This window comes from Mastigoproctus giganteus, chromosome 4 (assembly GCF_048544385.1).
Source record: "Mastigoproctus giganteus isolate SK-2022 chromosome 4, ASM4854438v1, whole genome shotgun sequence".
Classification (NCBI taxonomy): Eukaryota; Metazoa; Arthropoda; class Arachnida; order Uropygi; family Thelyphonidae; genus Mastigoproctus; species Mastigoproctus giganteus.
In genome coordinates, this window is record NC_143578.1 from 91,037,719 (window position 1) to 91,060,841 (window position 23,123).

A 23,123-nucleotide genomic window follows, 5' to 3' on the forward strand; every position below is an offset into this window, starting at 1 on the left:
TTGTAAATATATGAGCTGTATAATGTTTGTACACAATCATAAATGTGTAAATACTGTATGTATTAAACATAAAATGTGTACAAAATATTTTGGGACGAGACTACGTGTACAGTATATGTAACCAATTGCACGTAGTATCTCGTACCCTGATATGTACTTAGCACCCTCCTGGCAATTTGCCGTCCCGGGGTGGTTCCTTATGGAAATAAACAGATAATAATAATAATAATAATAACTACCTTATATACATGATATCCTTTATTGACATAAAAATATGAGCAACATATAATTTTAAACATTTTTTTTTTCCTATAAAATTAAGAAAGTCTAAAATCGGATGCCTAATCATTCAGCCATACACCAAACGCATTCAGCCAGTAACCAAACGTAAACTAAATCGACAGAGGCTCCGAAATGAGTATTATAAATAAATCGGCCAATTAACTATTAACAGTCCAATTTCAATCCTAATGCCTTGGCCATATTTTTAATCGAATCTCAAACAATATACGGTAGTCTGTTTTTCTTTCTTTTATGTTATGTAAGATTTTGTTTTCAAAATCTTTTCTAGCCACTGATGTAAACAATACTGCACTCTAAAATATTTTCACCGGTTATGCAAGAGCGAATCTGGGTGGAACATGGATTATTCCAAAAACAAGATTGATTATTCCAAAAACAGTTTTTGCATGAATTTACAGTTGCGTCATCTGTGCACGTAACAAAACATGAAAGCTGGATCCATTCTTGCGATTATACAATGTCACTTTTGAACAAATAGAAGTACTATATGAACTCAGAAGCATACAAATTTACAATAAAAGATTCTCATGAAGAACTGAAGCCTTCTGTTTTCCTAAAGGCGAAATAAAGAAAAGCAGGCCCCCCAATGTCGTAACTATAAAAAGTGGGCCCCAATGCAAAAAATTTAGTGTGAGCCCTCCTGAAAATATTTGTTTTGATAAAAATAAAAATCCTTAAAAATTGCCCTGGAAGCAGCAGCTATGAAAAAAAGTATTGTTCGTGGACATAGTAAATTTTATCATAAACATAGCTAAAAAACTTACATTTTTACTCAATTAAATATTTTTCTGTTTTGGGCAGGAGGGCAGTGGGCCCCAACCCACCGCATTGGCATGGTTACGCCACTGACACCCACTCATATTGTTAGAGAAGATTTATTCTACAGTAGATGCTATTTCCATAGGATCTTTACAAAAAGACAAACGCGTTTTAAATCTAAAGGCGTGATCAAAAAGTTCGGAGACTAACTGTATCTTAAAACTTGTGGTCGTTGCGAGATGCCTCGACATGATTGGTGGTTTACTTAGACATAATAATGCATGAATCATCCGTTTATCGGCAGTCAGTAGCGCACATTGAAAGACGGTCTTTATGTTTCGATGTATTTTAATAATTAAAATGATTTTACTGAGCAGCGAGTTTGCATCAAATTTTGTTTAAAATTAGGTAACGGTGCAACTTTACTTCTTAGAGAAACAGATTCTCAACACAGAATAAATCGCCGAATCGAAAAAATGGGTCAGCGTGCTTTTTCTTTATAGTTAGGGAAGGATGCTACGTGGTGTTTTCCATTAGGATATTATTAAATTAAAACCACTCAATCATGAAAATTAATAGAGTTTAGGCTGTTCGCCTACATTACTATACATTAAGATGATGTTTCGGGTATCTTACCATTACCCATCATCGGACCAAGCTGTTGACAGACTCCTCTTGCCGATGTTGAATATCGGTAAGATACCCGAAATGTCATCTTAATGTATAGTAATGTAGGCGAACAACATAATAAACTATATTATTAATTTTCACGTGGTATAATAATCGTTTTAATTTAATAATAACCTTGGTGCTTTTTTTGTTTCGATAGAAGCCCATGTAACGTCATTTAGATCTTATATTACATAAGGTTCCTAGATGCACATACTTTTAGGTCCTGCATTGGGCAAGCGCTACTCAGCATGTGATTACAAAAGAAGGGGAAAATACACAATTTCTTTATGTTAGAGCGTTTCTACTTCTGAAACGGCATTGTGCACGTTTCTTGGCAAGCAAGTGTCATTAAACCAAGGTAATGTGGCCGTATTAACAAACTCCCAACGAAGAAACGAGGGTTTCCAGTAACGAGGTTCTCCCCAGTTGATCTTAGCTGGATTCCACACCTACGAATGAAAGAATAGACGTCAGTCAGTTGTTATTTTAAAGATAAGATAACGAATATCAGAGAGAGTTAATATGGTAACGTACAATGAATTTATCTCTAAAAGCTTTGAATCTTTTGCTTTAAAGCAGGTCTGTGCCAACCAAATGGTCATCTGCAGCTTGGATAAGTCTCGATAAATGTGTTATATCTACCCTATTGTATATGCATATATATTATTCTATTTGTGATTTGAGTCCTGAAGTCCGTGGGTGGCACAGTTGGTATAATCACCGTCATGTTTTCACACCAAGTAGAAAAGACACGAGTTTGAATTCGTCAATGACGTGAAGAATTTTTATGGGCCTTTTTCACAACGCAGGCTGAGTCAGTCGGTCTCAGGCGACAGTAGCATGGTTTTTCGGACACTCGGGTTTTTCGTCCAGCAAACGGAAAATCGACCATAGAACACATGGAATATACCGCACAATGAACGATCAGTGTAAATGTACCATATTTTGTTCGTAGTGAACTGCGAAGTCATCGATTTAATTGTATCTCATTGTGACTACCTTCACAACGAATTGCCATGATATTGCACTACCTCGAAGAAGTAACACTTCACTAATGGAGAAGACAGTAACATTAGTCTGTGTAACGTTCATCATTGAATTTCCAATTCGTAATCTCATGCGTTATGCAAACATCTACCTAAGTATATACGGCACAATACAGTCTAAGTTGCTGATACGTCTAAAACCCTATAAAATAAGATAGCCTCAGATACATTTTTCCTGCCTCTCTTGTGATCAAAAGTTGGCCAGAGCTGCTTTAAAGTAGTAGATTTAATAAAAGGCGGAAAAGCATGAAAAGTTCGTATTTGATTAAACTACCCAGCTAAAAGAGAGTCATTGATTATGGATACTTTTCTCACCTGATAATAAGCTTCGATGCCTATGCGCATAGGATTAAATCCGTGCTCGCCCCTAATACACATGTCAGGATAAGGGTCATAGGTAAAGTTCACGTGATAATTAAAATTACCACTCAGATTAATGGCTCCACGAATCATCTAGAAGCAATGGATAATGAAACGTCAATAAAGGTAAACAGTAACATAGCGTTTGAACCATTTCAACAATTATCTATTAGACAGCAGTACCTACTGCAAAAAGCTTACCTTTGCATCACTTTAATGTTCCATATTTTTATAGAGAAGATCTATATTAGCTTGGAATGCATTTATAAACTGAAAATCTATTACACATAAGCTTCCAACGGTTGATTTCGCTATCAAATATTTACTTTCATGTGATATCCAAGCACAGCGTAAATGCAGGAGAGATGCCGCAGAAAGAAAAACACCACAGGAATTATATCAGTGAGTCGGGCTGGTAACATTTTCATTTTATTTATTTTGTTTTATTCAATTACTGACACTTGGTCTCACTCCACGACAATAAAAGGCTAGCGGGGTTCACGGCACATTACATTACTAATCAGAGATTCATACTTACCTGTTATATTACAAAATTATTTACAATACAATTTACAAATTAGAAATAAAATAGGATTTCAGTTACCATTCACTTGCTAATACAACGATAAATATATCTTCATATAGACAGTTGAATTTCGGAGAGTCGATAACTAAAAACACTGAAGGTATCACAAATCACGTGGTCAAGAAGCACAAGTCTATCCAGGAATATGAGTTCTCAGTTACAGAATTCTTTCAGTATTCTGCCGGCCCCCATGTGAACGTGGGAAGAAGGCGAGGACAAAGAAGAAGAAGAAGTTACGGTATTCTTTCTGATGTTCTTTTACTAGTTCTTGGTTTTCATTCATGAGTACAACAAAACATATACATAAAATTATATGTTTTGTTGGACTTTCCTTCTACACCTCCTGTTATGAACGTACATGTAGAAGTCGATTTTCATTGAATTAACTATTGCCATTGTGTATAATGAGCAATGTTGCATACAGTTGGTAGAAACACCAACCTCTCCACACCGGGTGGAAAAGATCTGCGTTCCAGTCCAGTCGATGACTTGAGGAATTTTTATGGGCCTTTTTCACAACGTGGCTGAGTTAGTTGGTCTCTGGCGTGGGTAGCATGGTTTTTTTTCCCCCAGAAACTCAGGTTTTTTGTCCAACAAAATCCGAGTTTCCAGGTTCTGCAAGACGAAAACTCGACCACAGAACATACACAATTTACAGATATATATATGGCGCAATATGGCCTAAGTTGCTGATGCGCCTAAAATTCTACAACCAGCATGAATATTCTTTGATACTCTTATTCAATAGATGTTTAAATTAAATTGTGTTTTGTGTAGTTTTCATAAACAAGCCACTGATAATCGGTTGGTTACATATTCGTCTTTGAAGGTTCAACTAAATCCCTCCATTTACACAAATTATTTATTATCAAATACCGTATAAATAGTGAGAAATTCTAATCTTTGTATTAATAAATTATTTAAAATTAAAATTACCTATTGTAATGTTAAATATTCCATAGTAATTTTGATATTCATCTAAATTATATAGTTATTACTAAATAATAAGGTCAGGACCCTGCAGCCACACGGTCCTGACTTCATCACGGGGCCAAAAAGAAAAAAGATAAGACTTTGTGGCCCAATAAAGAAACGTTGTACCAGAGCCCAGGCTCGTTATAATAAGCCACTGAATAAAAGCATTTAAGCAGGAGTTCATTCTCCGTTATATATATATATATATATTTTTTTTTTTAATTAATTTATTTATTTATTTATTTATATACTAAATAAATAAAATAATAATACACTTACTGAAGTTTCGCCTATAGCTTCTCCACCCAGTCGTATATTTGCTAGAGGTCGAAGCAGAAAAATGTCATCCTTTGGACAAAAAGTATCAATACCAATCTGTGCACTTAAATGAATTCCCAGGCTAATCTGCAGTGCCCAGACATTAAACACGAATAAGGGAATGTGCATGAGAGGTCTGTAACGTAGTTCTGAAGGTGTACAGCTCCGATGACGAAATTCTTGCCTGGTTTTCCCGAGTATCTGTGGATTAACAATGTCTAAATATAAACATAGACATTTATATTGTTATATTTATATATATATATATATATATATATAGTTGTATTAAAGCATTTAAATAAATTACCTTTTCTTCGTTTGCTGCTAAAAATCTAACAGTCTTTATTTTATTTTTATCACTGAAAGTATTGTTGACAGAAAAATTGTTGCAATAATTACAGCCAATATTGTTGCATGTACAACAGCCGTTAACAAAAGATTAATATTTATCAGATGTGGCATTAAAAAAATCAAAGAAACTCAATTAATTCCAGTGGCGTATCCAGAATATTTTTATTTTCTGGCAGGGGGGACGATATAACGATGATGATAATGACAGACACTCCCGCCTAAAAGTTCGGAATCACAGTGTATAGAAACAGTTTTCGTTAATTTTTTTTTGAAATTAACTATGACTATATAAGGTTTAATATAAGAAAGCATACACTACAACGTATTTTAAGAAGTTTTTTTTTTTTAAAGCATTTAAAAAATTACAACAAAATAATATTGAAATGAATAATATTAACAAGTACTGTATATTGATTTTTCATCAATATCCTCCACGAGATTATATCGAGATTCCACGATAACGATCCTTACAAATACATGGCATTAATCTGGCGATTAATTTATAATAGTGTCTTGACTGATATTATTCCAAACGATCTGCAAGGTTCCCCATAAAAATTTGTGAAGATGGGCAGACTTCACGGACCAGATGATCCCATAAAAGCTCTAGTGGATTTAAGTCAGGTGATTGGGGATGGCCACATCATAATTTGTAATCCCCCCCCTTCCTGTTTAGTTGCAGGAAAGTTTCTGCAGAGCTGCACTGCTTCGGTTCGTTGTCTTGTTGTAACCGAAATTTCTTTCGCACAAGAATGTTTTTATAGTCTTCTTTCTTAATATTCCTTCAATTCTGACGATATCGCCCACTTCAGAAAAACAGAACCAACCCCTGATCATGCCGGATCCACCACCGTGCTTAACTGTAGGCACTATACAATGTGACACCATCTTTAATTCAATTGATCGTCTCTACGCATGGATCGAACGATTTCAATTTTGGATTCATCCGTCCGCAGTACATTTTTTCACTCTTCAGTTGTCCAATTTTGATAGCTCTTTGGCCAAGCCAACCGTTTCTTTCGATTTTCCGGTTTTAATAAGGATTTTCGGACTGCTACATGATCACGAATGTGATCATGCAGCAGTCCGAAAACAAATTCTTCTTAAAAAAAATTTAATTCTTCTTAAACAAACATCCTGTTTGTTTATATATATATATGTATACAGGGTGTCTCAAAAATACATGGCATGACTTCAGAAATGAGTTCCTCATATGTATACAATAAAAATATTTTATATCAACATAGTTCCGGAAATGCTTGGTTTCCGAGTTTTGAAGGTCTGTCTGTGACACTTAACTGTTCACATCACCTTATAGTAATTGTTCAAAATGTCCACCTTCTGCTTGAATACAGGCCTCACATCGACGTCTCATGGACTCGCGAAGACGATGCCAAATTCCTGGCATATTTCGTATCGTCTCACAACCTGCCACAATTCGATTGCGGAGAGTTTCCACATCAGCTACCGGAGTCGAATACACCAATGACTTTAAATGGCCCCAGAAGAAGAAATCTAGTGGGCTTAAATCAGTGAGCGTGGAGGCCAGGCAGTTGGTCCACCTCTACCTATCCACCGACCAGGAAACCTTCGATTCGGGTAATTGCGGGCTAGGTGGCTGAAATGTGCAGGAGCGCCATCGTGCATGAAGTGTGCTTGTTGACGAATGATGAGTGGCGTGTCGTCCAAGAAATCGGGCATGTTGTTTTCCAGAAAGTTTCTGTACGCCTGCCCTGTGAGTTTGTTTGGAAGTACAGTAAATGGGGCCCAAATAACTTATCACCAAAAACACCCGCCCAGATGTTGATGCTGAACCGCTGTTGGTGATGTGATGGAAGAATTGCATGTGGGTTTTCCTCAGCCCATACATGCTGATTGTGAAAGTTTTGTATTCCGTCTCGTGTGAACTGTGCTTCATCTATGAATATCACTAAGGCAGGAAAGTGAGGAGTTGTACCACACTGCTGCAAGAACCACTGGCAGAACATTACTCGCGCAGGGTAATCTGCTGGTGACAAGGCCTGTACCCGTTGCAGATGGTAAGGATACAGTTGGTGTTCTCGCAACACTCCAAATAGTTGAACGTTTAACAGCCAGTTGCATTGCTATTCTGTGTGTGCTGATTCCAGAAGTGGCATGCACAACATCCAAAATCTCCTCCTCTACTTCAGGAGTCGTAGATCTTGATCGTCCTCTGTCGGCAGCACGAGGTGTAAAGGTCCCATGTTCACAAAGGCGGCGATGGATACCTTCAAACGTTTTCCTGTCTGGACATCTTCGTTCTGGGAACCTTTCGTGATACAAACGACGGGCCTCCAGAGCATTGCCGTCCGCCAAACCGTACATAAAGTGCATATCCGCTTGCTCCTAATTTGAGTACATGGTCGGAATGGAAAACCACTAGATTCTGTCAGTATCTTGTGATGAAGGAAATCACCTGAGAGAGATAAGACATTCCGGTTAATAACTCGGGAACCAAGCATTTCCGGAACTATGTTGATATAAAATATTTTTTTATTGTCTACATATGAGGAACTCATTCCTGAAGTTATGCCGTGTATTTTTGAGACACCCTGTATATATATATATATATTTTTTTTTTTTTTTTTTTTTCAAAGAAAGGCTAAAATTCCGGTACTAATCGTGTTACGCTACGTAACGAACAGAAGGTTGCGTGAACTGAAAAAAATAATTGTAATTAGAAGGAGAAAAAAAAACACTTATTAGAGGGGTCGTGTTTTTAATCGAATTTCATTTTTATTTAGTGAAAAAAGGTTAGTTTTTTTTCTGTGAAATAATAATAATACATACTTCTTTTAACAATAAAAGCAAGAGAAATTAAATAATATAATTAAATATATTTTTCCGCTGAATGAATTTTTCTTAATAATTCTTCATTACACAGTACTGCCATAAATACTGTCACAAAAGTAAGACTCCGGTAAAAATATAAAATGATATCACAGAGCTAATAGAAAATGAAAATGATAAAAATCACAGAGATAACAGAAAATGAAAATGATCACAGAGATAATAGAAAATGATATCACAGAGATGTGGATTTTGCGTCATGTGTAGTACTAATGTATGGTTTTCTTTAACAGATATCATCAACTAGTAAAGAAAGCCAGTCAAAATGGAATGGGAAGATAAAGAAAACAGGACTACTGTCATAGGCCTTCAAAAAGCAGGACATGATGCACCTACAATTTTCAAACTTCTGAAACCATTTGGAATAAGCCGAAGATTTGTCTACAGGGCAGTTGATAGGTACAACAGATAGAACAGAGAATTTATGACAGGCCCCGGTCCGGCCGCCCAAGAACCGTGAGGACCCCTGCAGGTATCAAGGCGGTGGAGAACAGAATTCGTAGGAATCCCCAACGAAAATAGCAAATCATGTCCAGAGAAATGGAAATATCACCAGGATTGATGTCACGCATAATCAAAAGTGATCTAGGGATGAGTGCCTACCGTAGGAGAACAGGACAGTTCCTAACGCCAGCTCTGATGGAACGGATGCAAAAAAGATCAGAAGCACTGCTGCGTCGGTACGCGAATGGAGAACATCGACAGATACTCTTCACAGATGAAAAGATTTTTACTATTGAGGAGAGTTACAACCGTCAAAATGACAAGCTGTATGCCCATAGCTCTGCAGAGGCATGTCAGGCCGTTAAAAGGGTTGAAAGGGGTCATCATCCAGCATCAGTGATGGCTTGGTGCGGGAGTGTCCTACGAAGGTGTAACAAAGTTGCATTTTTGTATTCAGGAGGTGAAAACCAGTGCAAGGGTGTACCTGAATGATATTCTGGAGCCACATGTGAGACCACTCAATCAGACGCTCTTCAGTGGTCAGACTGGATCTTCCAACAGAACTCAGCGCCTGCCCACAAGGCAAAGATCACCCAAACATGGCCGATAGAGTCTGAGTTCATCAAGCATGACGAATGGCCTCCTGCCAGCCAGATATTAATCCACTTGATTACCGTTTGTGGGCTATTTTGGAAGGGATGGTCTGTGGTAAAAAAGGCATGCCACATTGGAGAGCCTGAAGAGATCACTGGAGCATGCTGTGCCGGCCAATTTCCCGCTAGATGTTGTGCGTATTTCAATTGAAATACGCACAATTTTTTTTTTTAATGAATGGCCGAAACGTTTGGGAACTTGTGTAAAAAACAGGGGGGGGGGGGATTTTGAATGTGTGTTGTGTTGCTTCATTTCTTGGGTGTTCAAGAATAAACCCACAGAGTTTTGAGTTCCTGTGTCTTTTTATTTTGTGGCTACATGCAGTAACACATATGATAGTATTTATGACAGTACTGTGTATTTGCTGTTTCTTCGTAAAATAAAATTCTTCACAAGAATTAGCAAAATTGCACTTAACTTGTAGTATTGCTTTCAGCGTTTCTATGGTCAGCTGTGTTTTTTTGACGTCCACAGCTTATTTACTATCGAAAAAACTCTTTCCGTTGTACCATTGGTTCCCGGCAAACATAATGCAAATGATTTGAATTATGTTTGCCATTAAGTATGGAGGCTACATGTCCAATCCAAGACATTTTGCAATGCGGGACAAAAGACTGAAATCTGGGACGTCTGGTCACTTTATGTAAAATACAAATCGTTGCGGACCGATAACAAACAGTTCGCAGACCACACTTTGAGTAGCACTGGTTTAACACAAGTAATTAAAGCATCTGTTCTCGGCAGCTCCTTGCACTGCTGGCTTTCCATCAGACTGTGAACAGATATAGCTCTTTCCAATGAAGTTTGGACTTTGTCTGAAATTTAATTATATGTATATTTATTTTTTATGTAATTTGATTATTCTCAGGTTGTTCATATCAATCTTTTTTTTGGTCATGGCAGTTTTTCCCTCCCTGTACTTGAGCAAACAGGAGAGGGAGCATATACGAGTACTGCTAAATTATGTGTAACTGACAGCGGGGTTGCCATTGGTTGGCTGGGACCGCTTTAATTAATAAATAATAATAATAATAAAATACGAATGCGAACGAGATAAACTAGCGCGAAAGTATACCTATCAACCAATAGCCATAAAAATTCGTGTTGATTATCGGTAGCGTTTTTACGTGATCATTTTCATAACTTTTGACTGGCACTTCGCATTATCATGATATTATAATATGTGCTAATGAATGACTTCTTTTCTCCCTAGACCTTACGAACTAGCCACTATGAACCAAGGAAGAATCCCATCTACATCCTCACTCCTTTACTTTCACTGTTGTTATTATTATCTTTTTCTTCTCCTTATGAGTTTTATTTTTCCATCCCACAATGGGTACTGGTACCAGGTGGGTGGGGGTAGTTGTTATGTCCGGTTACTCTTGTTGGCCAAGGAATTCTCTGACTACCCTGCAGATATTCAGGATCGCGGCTTTCTGAGTTCCTTATAGGTGTTCTGGGAATCCAATTGCTACTAGGTTCTTATGTAGGCTCTTTGGCACCATGTCGGTGGTTGACACAGTGATCCTGATGATCGTTACTTGCCATTCGTTACAGTCAAAGAGAAGTGCCATATGCCACTTCTCTTTGACTTCCTGTCTAAAGTCTGTGTACTTACTGTACACAGACTTTAGGTTTTCTGTAGGTTGCTAGTGTTGGGCACCGCTATGTCGATCAAGTAAGTAGTTAATAATAATAATTATTATTATTATTATTGCTTATGTAGCTCCTTAGCATCTAAGGCAGCCGATTTTCACGTTGTGCGGTTGAAAAACTGGAAATAACACACGGAAAAAACCTTACCCTCACCTAATCACCGATAGTACATTTCTGTATATTTTTCTTAATACTTACATTAACATAAGCATGGGTAATTCCACTTCTGTGGTAAAAATATATGGAGCCGACGTCTACCTCTTGACCAAGAAAGTCTACATCTACCACAAACTTGGTGAACACCTTGTAATTGGGAGGGGAACTTGGTTCTTGTACTCCAACAAACATTCCTGGAAAACGACAATATTTTTTTTGTTAATGCTATTACAATAAAATATACAAGATGCTAAATTTTGATTTTCGTATTCTGATGTTCATCCGAATACAGAAATTCTGATAAAACGAAAAAAATATACGAAAAAATTCCGATGTTAATCAGAATGCGAAAACTAACATTTATCATTTTAGTCATGAATTAGTCATATTATAATCGCTACTTTGTGTGAGGGAAAATCTCTCAAGTAAAATTTCAACAATGGCGCGAAAATTCACTTAATGATATTCTGCTAGACCAAAATCATAAAACTGTAGGCCAACACGAACTCGAGACCAGGAGAAAAGGCTCTTGTTCCGCTGCTTCTGTGGTTGTTTTAAGGAAAATTTCGATTCAAAATCAGGATTTAATATGGACTTTGTTGGGATTTCTAAATCCTCAGGTGTGTTATTTTTAGCCGTTTTGATTTTCACGAAAGTGAATTAATAACAATGAAGGTATCCCCCAGTTCTCCTCATGAGAACTGTAGATAATAAATTTTGTGAAAGTTGTTCTAGTTCCACAGCTAATACACATCAAATCACTTTTGGAATATTCAGGTATACAAGTATTCCACGAAATGATAACCATCCAAATTTCAGGCTGGTCGGCTCGTTGCGCATAATCAAAGGCGTTTGTTTTGCAATATCAGTACAGATCTATTCTATGGTCGGCTGTTTTAAGGGATGAAAAATTCAAGTTTTCGCAACAAAAACTACGCAACCTTAGCCTGAATAGTTTAGTAACGGTGTAAGACAGGGTATAAAAATTCTTGTCTTCACGGATTCGATCACTGTGGAAGGAGAGCGATCGTATTCAATGTGCTAGCCACAAGAGCCTAAACTTCAGGAAGTTGTTAATTAAGTGAATTTGAGTACAGAATATTATGTCAACATGTATCCATTCTCAGCGTTAGGGTTATAAACAATTGTGTATCCAGGTATCATCGTAAGGGGGGGCATGGCGACCAGGTCTAGATATCACCTCAGGGGCTCACATCTGGTGAGTATGGCTTGGCACACTCAGTGTGATGATATCCTTGAGCTAGATATCATCATTCTTCTCTTTCTTGGTGATTCCTTTCTAATTCTCTCTCTCAGGGTAACCCGGGAGTATTTTTTTTTTTTTTTTTTTTTTTGGCTGGTGCAGCATAAGCCTCAGGCTTCCTTACACCATATTGCTAATAATAATAATCATCATCATCATTATCATCGTAAGAGGGAGCATGGCGACTAGGCTTTTGAGTTTTTTTTTTTTTTTAGAACGCCTCCTGCGTTCTTTTTCTTTGAGTTAAAATTTTTGGTTAAGGAGGGGCATATTCTGCCTCTGCCCACCCCTGAATACGCCCCTGGTTATAAGTATTTGAAGTTACGCAAGGATGTTGCTGAAAAGTGCGTAAATGGATAGGAAGGCACAAGAATTCAAAATATTGCTGATTTTATTGTTAATTTACACTAGGTAACAGTAGCTTTTTTGCAATGAGAGCAAGGGCGCCTCCGTAGCCAGGTGGGAAGGAGCAGCAGTGCGTAGCACGCGCTTCTTGATCAGATCGGCGTTCGAGCCCGTCACCACCACCTACGGAGGATGCGGAAAGGTCAGGGAATGACCACCGCATATTCCCGGAGCAATATGGCCTTAGTTGCTAATGCTCCTAAAAACAACCCAAATAATAATGATAGTAATTTTGATAGCCAAGATGTCACATATTCGTTGTAAGATACTGTTCAAAATGGCTACCTTCATTCTGCATGCATGATGCGTTTTCTAACAGACTTTGTTGTCTTTTGAATAACTTCGGCACTTCCCGCTCACTTTTAGCAACAACCAAAAACTTTTCCGCAACGATTGCAATGGGATACATGTTCATGTAATATTTTCGATTAAAATCACTTAATTAACAACTTCCTCTAGTCTGGCTATCGTTTTACAGACTGCTCAGTACATCGAGCAAAAGTAAGTGAAACTTTTTAATTTATTTATTTAATAGTTACTCCAGCACTAACGCAACATTAGTAAACAATAGCTTTATAGTATGATGAATGTTTTTTTTTATCTGTTTGCTGTATATCAATATTTTATCTTATCTACCAGGATTACCCCAAAAGTAATGAGTCCATTGTTTTTTTTTTTATTAAAAGCAATAAACAGTACTACCTATATTGTTACAAAGTACTCGTATTTTGAAACATAAAAAAAACAAACTGTGCACATATTTCCGAGTAGTCATCGTTGTATTCGACATATTTCCGTCACTATGGAAGTACACCAGGAGTGAAGTGGTGTTGGAACATTGGGAAATTTTCTGATGTACCAGACTGATCCCACTTGCTGTGGACCAAAGTAGCAAGACCTATTAAATTTCATATCTCTCGCTATTCTTAAATCCATAAAAAATGAAAAAATATCAATTTATTACGGTTACTCTTGGTTTGAGGATATATTTTTGCATATTGACTGTTTGGTCATAGTGCTACTTCACAAAAACAGCACACTATGACCAAACATGTTTTATTATTATGTCTTATATCTGCTCAAGTTTTTCTGCTTTACAGGCGACTTGCATTTTGTGGGGAAAGTGGCTAAGAGGCTGAGAAAGGAGAAGCTGTTGTATTACTTTATAAACAACTCTATAAAATGAAAGAACAACAACTTTCAATTCTTGAAATCGATCTCTTCTCCTTACATAAAGCTCTTCCACTGCCCTAGCGTTGAGTAGAATGGTTAAGATCGCTGTCCTTTCCCATCGTGTGAAAAGGCCCAGTCTTATTCCCCTTTCGACAGGCACTTTTAGCAACAACGAACAAGCACTTTTAGCAACAACCAATTTCATGTGCAATAAGGGTACCTCTAATGTATTCAGTTTTTCCATTATCACTGTTTCTAAATGAAAAATTATCGAATTTTTCCCATTACACTGACGAATCGTACACGTAACATGGATAGATTACGCATACGCCTCGTAAGGAATGCTCCAGTTATCGTTTAATTGCATAATGAATGTTGCCAACGTAAAATATACACTTCTCACGGAATTTATGTTTGACGCGATAGGATAATAAATGCAACTGATAGATAAAAAAAAACACAAGATTGCTATTTAGTGTGGGGAGGGATGAGAGAGAGGGGGTAGTTTTACAAATTAAATAAGAAAATAACAAGTAGAACGAAAACACTTCTATGGTTAATCAAGTGATTGTAACACAGGTGCAATTTGTTAAACGACGAAGTTCATATGAAAGATTATTTTATGCTTCACGTAAATTATGTTTAATGCGCAATATTTCTACTTCGAGAATTTTTTTAAAACATTTTTTTTATATCTGCTGTGTTCACTGATAATTTTCAGTGACAGTCTGCTGACAACTGTCAGAATAACAGGTTATTTCAAACGTAGTCTGCATATTTCTAACAACATTTTACGTTTCCATTCATTGGAATGGGCGGGTAAAATTCGTTATATATTAGCAATCCGATTGGCTATGCAGCTTCTTAATCACAATACTTAAGCATCCCACATGGTATGGTATTTCCGTGTGTTGTGTTGCCATTATGCCAACAGTCCTCTTAGGACTTTGATCTAGCTGTGCTGGTGAATGAAAGAAAATGAAAAAATAAATAAATAATAATACAACTAACTGTACTTATAAATGCCAGTTTATAGGTATTATTTAGGACAACCTTTTCCGGACAGACTGCTTAATTGACACAAACACAAAGAAGCCAAGTCAGGTTATGCAAATAATCCAGAAAATAGCCGAGCATGAACTCTATGATGTATACTAGCATGCGGTTTCGAGGGTAGCTGTGCGCAGAACACTCCACAACTGGGTCAATGTAGAATTACACACAGAGCCTCTACTCTTCTTCGGGCTGTTCTCTTGCTTTTGGCTGGGAAGATCTTCTCTTAGAAAAGAAGCTAGGTATACTTTAATTGTGCGATTAGAGAGCGAACAGTTACATATACCTTACCTGTTCGCTCTCTTTGTTAACGTTCGAAATCAACTGTACAGATCATGTCTGACTTCCGGGTGCTCTGTTTCCGTTGTAATTTTAAATTTATTTTTTTCCCTAGGTGCGGGATATATATATATATATATATATATATATATATATATATATAGTCCTCCAGGTGGAATTAACACCCACCAATACTGCACTACCTCTGGTGGGTGCGGCGATTTTTGTGCACAGTGCACGGACAGTGATAGACCCAACCCTGATGGCAAAGTGGACTGTTTTTTGTTTTTTTTGTTTTTTTTTTTAACATACATACGCACTTACACGAACATAACATTACCCCGCAGGCCTATTTGTAGCGGTTTCTACTTGCATACAGAGGATACTGGTGGCGATGGACATCTGTCCGGGTGCCACCTTAGACAATATACATACATATACAAATGTGTTTCCGTTATATGCTATAAACCATAACGTTATATAACTCTGTGCGACTTCGATCTAGTTTTGGTGACTGAACAAAAAAAAAAAAGCCAATAAATCGACAGAAATGTAAATTTAAAGGCATCATACAGCAGAACGGAAGGGTAACGCGTCCGATTATGGGATAGTGAACAAATATGGGCACTTGCAATATCACAAGAAATAAATGCTTCACGCTGTACTTCACTTCACTTTAGCTTAATCCATATAACAAGTAGAGGTTGCACGCGGTCGCATTAGCTGAGTGAATCAGATAAGGTGACCACATGCTTCACGGTTATGTCAACAGAGACTATTTTCAGGAGCGAGGGCAACTCACACTTGTTTACATAAGGATTAAACTAAATTAAAATGAAGTATAGTTGCAACTACTTGTAATTTTATAATACGAGTGAGAGTTATGGTAGTGATGGCGGCTTTTTATTCCGTTGCTGCTATCCTCCGAGAACAAGTTGTTGGTATGTGAAGCTTTTAAAGAATACCTGTATGCAGTTTTTGCACTATTATTCTCGATAAGAAATTCTGATCGTGCTGATTTTGGACATAATTAATCTTTTTGGGATCTCAGCAGCGAGTGGTCAAGAGAAAGAGTGCAGTAGTACTCTCGCGCTTGAGGAGACCTTGGTTCAAGTCACGTGACTACTAAATACGGTTAAAGTTTATGTTCATTGTCAAAATAAGTAATCGTAAACTCTTCTCACGGTTGTGGCACCGCTGTTGCTGTTCGGTTTTAGGCGCATAAACAACTTAGATCATATTGTGCGTGTTTGCTGGACGGAAAACCGGAGTTTCCAGGAGAAAAGACCATGCCACCATCGCATGAGACCGATTAACTGAGCCACGTTGTCAAAAAGGCCCATAAAAATTCCACGCGCCATTCACGGGATTCGAATAAGTTCTTTTCCACCCGGTTTTAGAAGGGCGCTGATGCAGCATAAACAGGGCATTTATACGTTTTTTTATGTTTTATAATATTTTTTGATTACTAATAATCTCTTTATCCATTTGTATATTGATATAGGCTACCCAAAACCATATTTGGCAACCAGATGTCCTAATATAAGCATTTCACCTTTCGGGAAATTTTGAATTGTCAAACATGTACTGCCTTTTCAGCGCGTAAAATTTTAAGGAGCAAACTAAAGGAGTTCCTTTATTCCTATAATCTGCTTTGACTACGATGACAAATTAAAATATTTAAATTTGTCATCGTAGTAAAGTATCTCACATTTCAGTATTGTTCCCTTTAAGGCATCATGTTATAGGAAAAGTTCAAAATACGTGAATCATCAGATGGTAAGCGAGAATGATCAAACGTGGTGGGGGGGGGGGGAGATAAAGGCTTCTTAAATAGCTATACCAGACCTTGTGGGCCAACGCGCTGGCTATGACGCATTACTGACGGTTTCGTCATTTGATTCATGCTTCATTTTGCGAAATTCATAATTCTCAGTGTCATTTTGGTGACAGAAAGTACTTTCAAGTACGCAATTTCTTTTTCCTCTTTCTAGGAATACATATTCTTAAGCCACTTCAATCTCGTGAATTTCAATAAAAATTTGCATTTTATACACATTTTTATGAATAATTCTCACAGGCTCTAGTGGTATTTTTCCTCTTACTCCAAAGGTCTCTAACCTGATGCTAACGAACACCACTGTGCTCTTACACAGCATGAAGGCGTTCTTCTATATTGCTTAAGAAAGGATAACAAAATAAGTTGGAATATGTGTGTGTGTAAGATCTGAAAATCTTACAAAAAATAAAATATATTTTTTTGACTTCTGAAGTTAGTTTTCCTTTTTGGATTCTTGCCGTTGGGAGAAATGTTAATAGCGTCAGTTTCAATAAACAAGACTTATCCAGTAAGGATTGTAAAACTTAAAAGGTAGGAAGAACGAAAAACAGGAAAATTAGCTTTGCATCCCTCAAAACAGAAAACTGACGGAGAATACTATGACAAACCCAGCAGGGGGTCCGGCGCTGCAAAAACAACTTAAGTTTTATGAGGGGTCACGCACCGGAAACGCATACGGCAAAACGCACACTAGTTTCTAAAAATAGATGCTATAGTAGCTAGTGTCACAATTTGTGGTTTTTCTGAAGTGCTATAGAGACAAGCTGTGATGACACAGGAGGAGGTGTTTTGATGCATTCGGCCTACATCAAAGAGCTCAACGGATGTTAACAGGTAGGAAATAAAAAAGGAGAGGGGTATTGTGAATCACGTGCCACTAGGCTGGCTGACCTGCCAACAAATGAAAGGATAAAAATGAATATAGGAAAGAGGTGATTGGAAGAAACCCACTGTGGGGAGGCGTGGAAAATTCAGGAGTAAGAGATTGTTTTTGGTCGGGTGAGTGGGAGAAGAAGTGCGGAGGGCAGGAAGAAGAGAGTGGGTCAGTGTCAGTGAGTTGGGCAGTAAGATGAGAGTGAGAGAGTGTCAGTGAGTTGGGCAGTAAGATGAGAGTGGGTCAGTGTCAGTGAGTTGGGCAGGAAGATGAGAGTGGGTCAGTGTTAGTGAGTTGGGCAGTAAGATGAGAGTTGGAGAAGAAAAGAAAGGAATGAGTTTTTTTAGATAGAGTAGCCGGTGGAGAAAAGTGGCTAAGTTCTAATGTGTAGTGAGTATGAGGGGTAGATAAGCTTTAAGTGAACAGTTAAGTCAGTGATCTAATAAGTAGTGAGAGAAGCAGTCGAGTAAGTGGGAAGATGAAGTTGGAGCGCCGAAGTCGGTCAGACAGTCAGTCAAAGTAGACTGAGTTTCGAAGTGAGAGACGAACACGTGCCATAGAAAAGAGGGAAAATTTTTCAAGATCCTTAAAGCAGATGAGAAGGAGTCAACTCCATTATGAAGGAACGAGATTGCCTGATATTCTGAGAGCAAGTACGCTGGAGCTGATGAAATCCGAAGCCGGACAAAAAGAGTACAGCCATTCTGATCAGATGAAATTAATGCGTCCATAAAGAAATACAAAGGTACCCAGGAAGGAATCCAGCATCTTATGTCGAACGCCCCCAGTGATTGTGAGATGCGACCCAGATAGAAAGGATCCCCTACTCGCTTAGAGAAGGATGTACCGTGAAGTCTGCCAAGTTATGTCAGTAAGTGATTAGTTTGTTTAAGTACTCTCACCATCACATCGATTATAGACACTTGATAACCAATTTATCAGAACTTTTGATTGAACACATATGTATAAGTAGTACTATATTATAATGAATAAGTTAGTGAATGTTATGAACTGAAGGACATTACACAGGGCAAGTCAATATATATAGATAAATTTTGGAAGGGAATAGATATAAAATTTTTGAAGTGATTGATACTTGTTAATATTTGGTTAAATAAGTGAATGACTAAGTATGAATTTTGAAAGGGGATAGACGGATGTCAGTAACCCCCGAATGTGCAAGTAGTTAATTGTAGAAATTTGATAGTAATAATTACCTAGATTAGAGAAGGTTGTAGGCTATAATCTGTTAGAAAACAGAGTAATGATTTATACTGACATTAAGAGTATCGGAGCTTATCAATTTGGAGTAGGAATTGTTTTGTAATGAAAGGAGAATGTTAATAGATTCTTTTGAAAGTCAATTGAACTCAGGAGTAAGGAAGTAGAAACATTTTGTTAGTTTAAAGGAGGAGATAGTTGTTTATGATTTATGTAAAGGAAATAGCCCTCCTTGAGTTTGCTCAATAGGCAAATTACTTTGCTCATTTACATTCTGTTATAAGAAGATGAAATTAAATCTATTTGGTCATGAGTTTAATAAATTTCTTTTGTTTGATGTATCTATGTAAAAGTGTCCAATAAACTGTATTTTTATTATACAACATTTGTGTGTCTCTTTGTTATTCTGAGAAAAAGCCTATCCAAAGGGAATTAAACTCATCAAGGAGATTTTCCCCTAGAACTTGGAAATTTTCTGTGAAGTAAAATAGTCAGATTGCGCAAGTGGGGAGTTATTATAAAGGGGAGTTGTTAAAAGGGGAAATAAGAATAATATATAAAATAACATTATCATAAATACCCCCCCCCCACAATTGGCGAGCCAGCCAGGATATAATTCCCAAACGGAAGGCAGTGTACCAGAATAGCAAGGAAATAAGTTAAGCCCAGTTGCTGAAACTGAGAAAAAAAATTCAGCTGGCGAGCCAGAATACATATCATATCGATTTAGAATTGTTGTATAATATAAAATTGAATATTGGTTGAAAAATATTAAGGTAAATAATGGTGGAGATAAAAAGTTAAGCATTGAGTTGATTATTTATATGGTATTGGATTGATCATCAGATAAATTTGCTAAGATAAGAAATTTATAGATTTAAAGTGTTAAACTTTGAAACACGTTTAATTATGTATTAGTGAATTGATCACAGATTGAACTTGGATTGAGTAGATAAAGGTGAATATAAAGAAAGGAATATTGAAGCATTAGGAGTAATTAAGTGTATAGGAATTCATTATTAGGCTAAGAGATAAGCATTTAGGACAGATTAAACTTAAAAAGGGCAATTATATTACTGTTAATTAATTTGTCAATTAAATTAAAGATGGCTACAAGAAGGGCACATAGCAGTAGGGACAGGGAAAGAACAGAAAATAATGGAAGGGAAGAATCAGTGGAAACAAGTTCTAGCATAGTGAGTAACAATAATGGATCCCTTAGATTAAGTAAGTTCTTAAAAGTTTTTAGGGGCGAACCATCGGAAAGTGTAGACTATTTCCTGCGTAAACTGATAATGATAAAAGAAAAGGAAGGGCTAACAGAATTAGAGGTAGTCACTATGGCCGAGTTTAAATTAGAAGGCGCAGCACAGAGAAAATATTTAGAAACTACGCAGTCCACAGAAGTTGAAACTCTCGAACAATTCGAGAAAATATTAAGAAAGCTATTCTCTGAGAAAATTACCTTCCTGGAGGGAATCAATAGGCTAAGTAACATAACACAAAACAGTCGCGAAACCGTGGAAGAATACTATAAGAAGTTTAGAACAATTAAACTAAACACCGAAGTTTCCGAAAATGAAAATGGCGTCTTCGATAAAATTCTAATGGACCAGTTTTTATCGGGAATTAGAGAAAGATATAGGCGAGAAATACTTAGGAGTAAGCCAAAATCCTTAGCAGAGGCAGTACAATTGGCCGTCGAAGAGGAGAAACTAGATTTTCACGGTAGGGGGAACACTAGAAAGGATGTTAACATATTAGTATCCGAAGGGGAAACAAAACCCGAAAACAGTAGGGATAAGAAATTAGATGGTTTAGAGAAACAGATCGCAGGGGTGGAAGCCAAATTAAACAAGTTATTAGAAGAATTTAATACCAAGAAACAAATAAAGGAAGGGAACAAGGAACAGTTAGGCGAGAATACGCGGACCTGGGGAAGACACAATTACTTAGAGGAAAACGGAGATGGAAGGGAAGGATGGAGAACTGGAGAGGCTGACAAGGGTAGAATTCGTAGGTGGTGCTATAGATGCCAAAGGACAGATCACTGGACCCGTGACTGCAAGGGAGGCGAACTAGCAGAAGGATTCGAGGGGAGGAGAGAAAAACGGGGTTATAAAAATAACTGGGGAGATTATTGGGATCGAAATAGAGACTATCGATTGAGTAGGCCAAAAAACTCAGAACAGGTAAGGGAGGAAGCGCGCACTAATTATAGAAAGGGGAGCCATTGGCAGGAATACGGTAGGGAGTGCTGGTACAGAGATAGGCATCACGAGAGCAGAAATGAATACTGTCACAACAGGGGCACAAATCAAGGGCAGCATATAAGCATAAATGCTCTGCATCTTAGACGCTGGAAAAATAATTCCTGTGAAAAAAGGAGCAATAAATCAGGCGGCACAAGGAGGAAGCCACACACACATAGAAGTGAGTTTATGAATAGAGAACCTATAGTTGTGGCCACCCTAGGACATAAATGGAATCATCCAAGTCTAGTCAAGTGTTATAGGTGTAACAGATATGGGCATATCGCTAGATTTTGCCCAGCAAGAAGAGTACATCACAGAGATGAATATAAAGCTGATGACCCAAGAAATGAATGGAAACTGAAGAGGGGTCGGTTCTATCCATGGCGACCAACAAACCTGAAATCCGGGCCAAGCGAAAACGAAAGTAGATCCCATAGGATCAAAGTTGGTTATCAGATGAGAGAAAATGATGATAAATGTAAGACACCGACTGCAGTGGTGGAAGCGAAAGGAAACATAAGGAAAGGCGATGAGAGGCAAGTGCAAAGAACGAGTCAAAAGTTACCGCAAAGAAAAAAAGATGTTGATAAAGTTCTGATTGCGCAGGAAGAATTAAGAAGATTAAGGAGAAAGAGAAGAATTAGAGAAAATGACGAAACAAGGCAACAAGCAGAAAACAAAATAGTGAATGTGGAATTAGTAGAATTAACAGAGAAGGTTAGGCAAAATTCAGGGCAAATAATATCTCAAAGGGAAGGGAGACTAGAAAATAAAAATAGGAAACCTCAAACGGGAGTAGCAGGACAGTGGAAAGAAGGACTTGCGAATCACAGTGCAGAAAGGGCAATTAAACTGAAAGAATCAAACAGACTCCAGCAATTATATTTAGTGGGAGGATTAATTGATGAGTACATGGGATGGGAATAGTTTTAGTAAAGCCCAAAATATACATTTAATTAATGTACTTGTATATAATTGTAAATATTTGGCATCAGAAGGTAGTGTATAATAAGTGGTTGTATATTAAAGTGATGTAAATAGATGTAGGTGGTTAAATTCCAGGGAAGGTGATGGAGTATAGAAAAAAAAAAAAAAAAAAAAAAATGGAAAAAAAATTTTACACAGGTATAATTTTTTTTTTGGGAGAGGAGCGGCAATTGTAAGATCTGAAAATCTTACAAAAATAAAATATATTTTTTTGACTTCTGAAGTTAGTTTTCCTTTTTGGATTCTTGCCGTTGGGAGAAATGTTAATAGCGTCAGTTTCAATAAACAAGACTTATCCAGTAAGGATTGTAAAACTTAAAAGGTAGGAAGAACGAAAAACAGGAAAATTAGCTTTGCATCCCTCAAAACAGAAAACTGACGGAGAATACTATGACAAACCCAGCAGGGGGTCCGGCGCTGCAAAAACAACTTAAGTTTTATGAGGGGTCACGCACCGGAAACGCATACGGCAAAACGCACACTAGTTTCTAAAAATAGATGCTATAGTAGCTAGTGTCACAATTTGTGGTTTTTCTGAAGTGCTATAGAGACAAGCTGTGATGACACAGGAGGAGGTGTTTTGATGCATTCGGCCTACATCAAAGAGCTCAACGGATG

General features: G+C 37.4%; 1 protein-coding gene across 1 annotated transcript in view; it reads right to left on the reverse strand.

Moving 5' to 3' along the window:
• Positions 1 to 1,864: 1,864 nt before the first annotated feature.
• The window catches only part of LOC150086902 (uncharacterized), a 95,440-nt gene continuing 74,181 nt past the window's right edge, over positions 1,865 to 23,123 (reverse strand). The window contains exons 14-17 of the mRNA XM_090372796.1: positions 11,197 to 11,348; positions 4,981 to 5,220; positions 3,096 to 3,233; positions 1,865 to 2,183 (exon numbers count right to left, since the gene is read on the reverse strand). Of these exons, the coding sequence (XP_090228922.1) occupies positions 2,025 to 2,183; positions 3,096 to 3,233; positions 4,981 to 5,220; positions 11,197 to 11,348 (689 nt within the window). The 3' untranslated portion in view covers positions 1,865 to 2,024. The remainder of the gene's footprint in view (positions 2,184 to 3,095; positions 3,234 to 4,980; positions 5,221 to 11,196; positions 11,349 to 23,123) is intronic.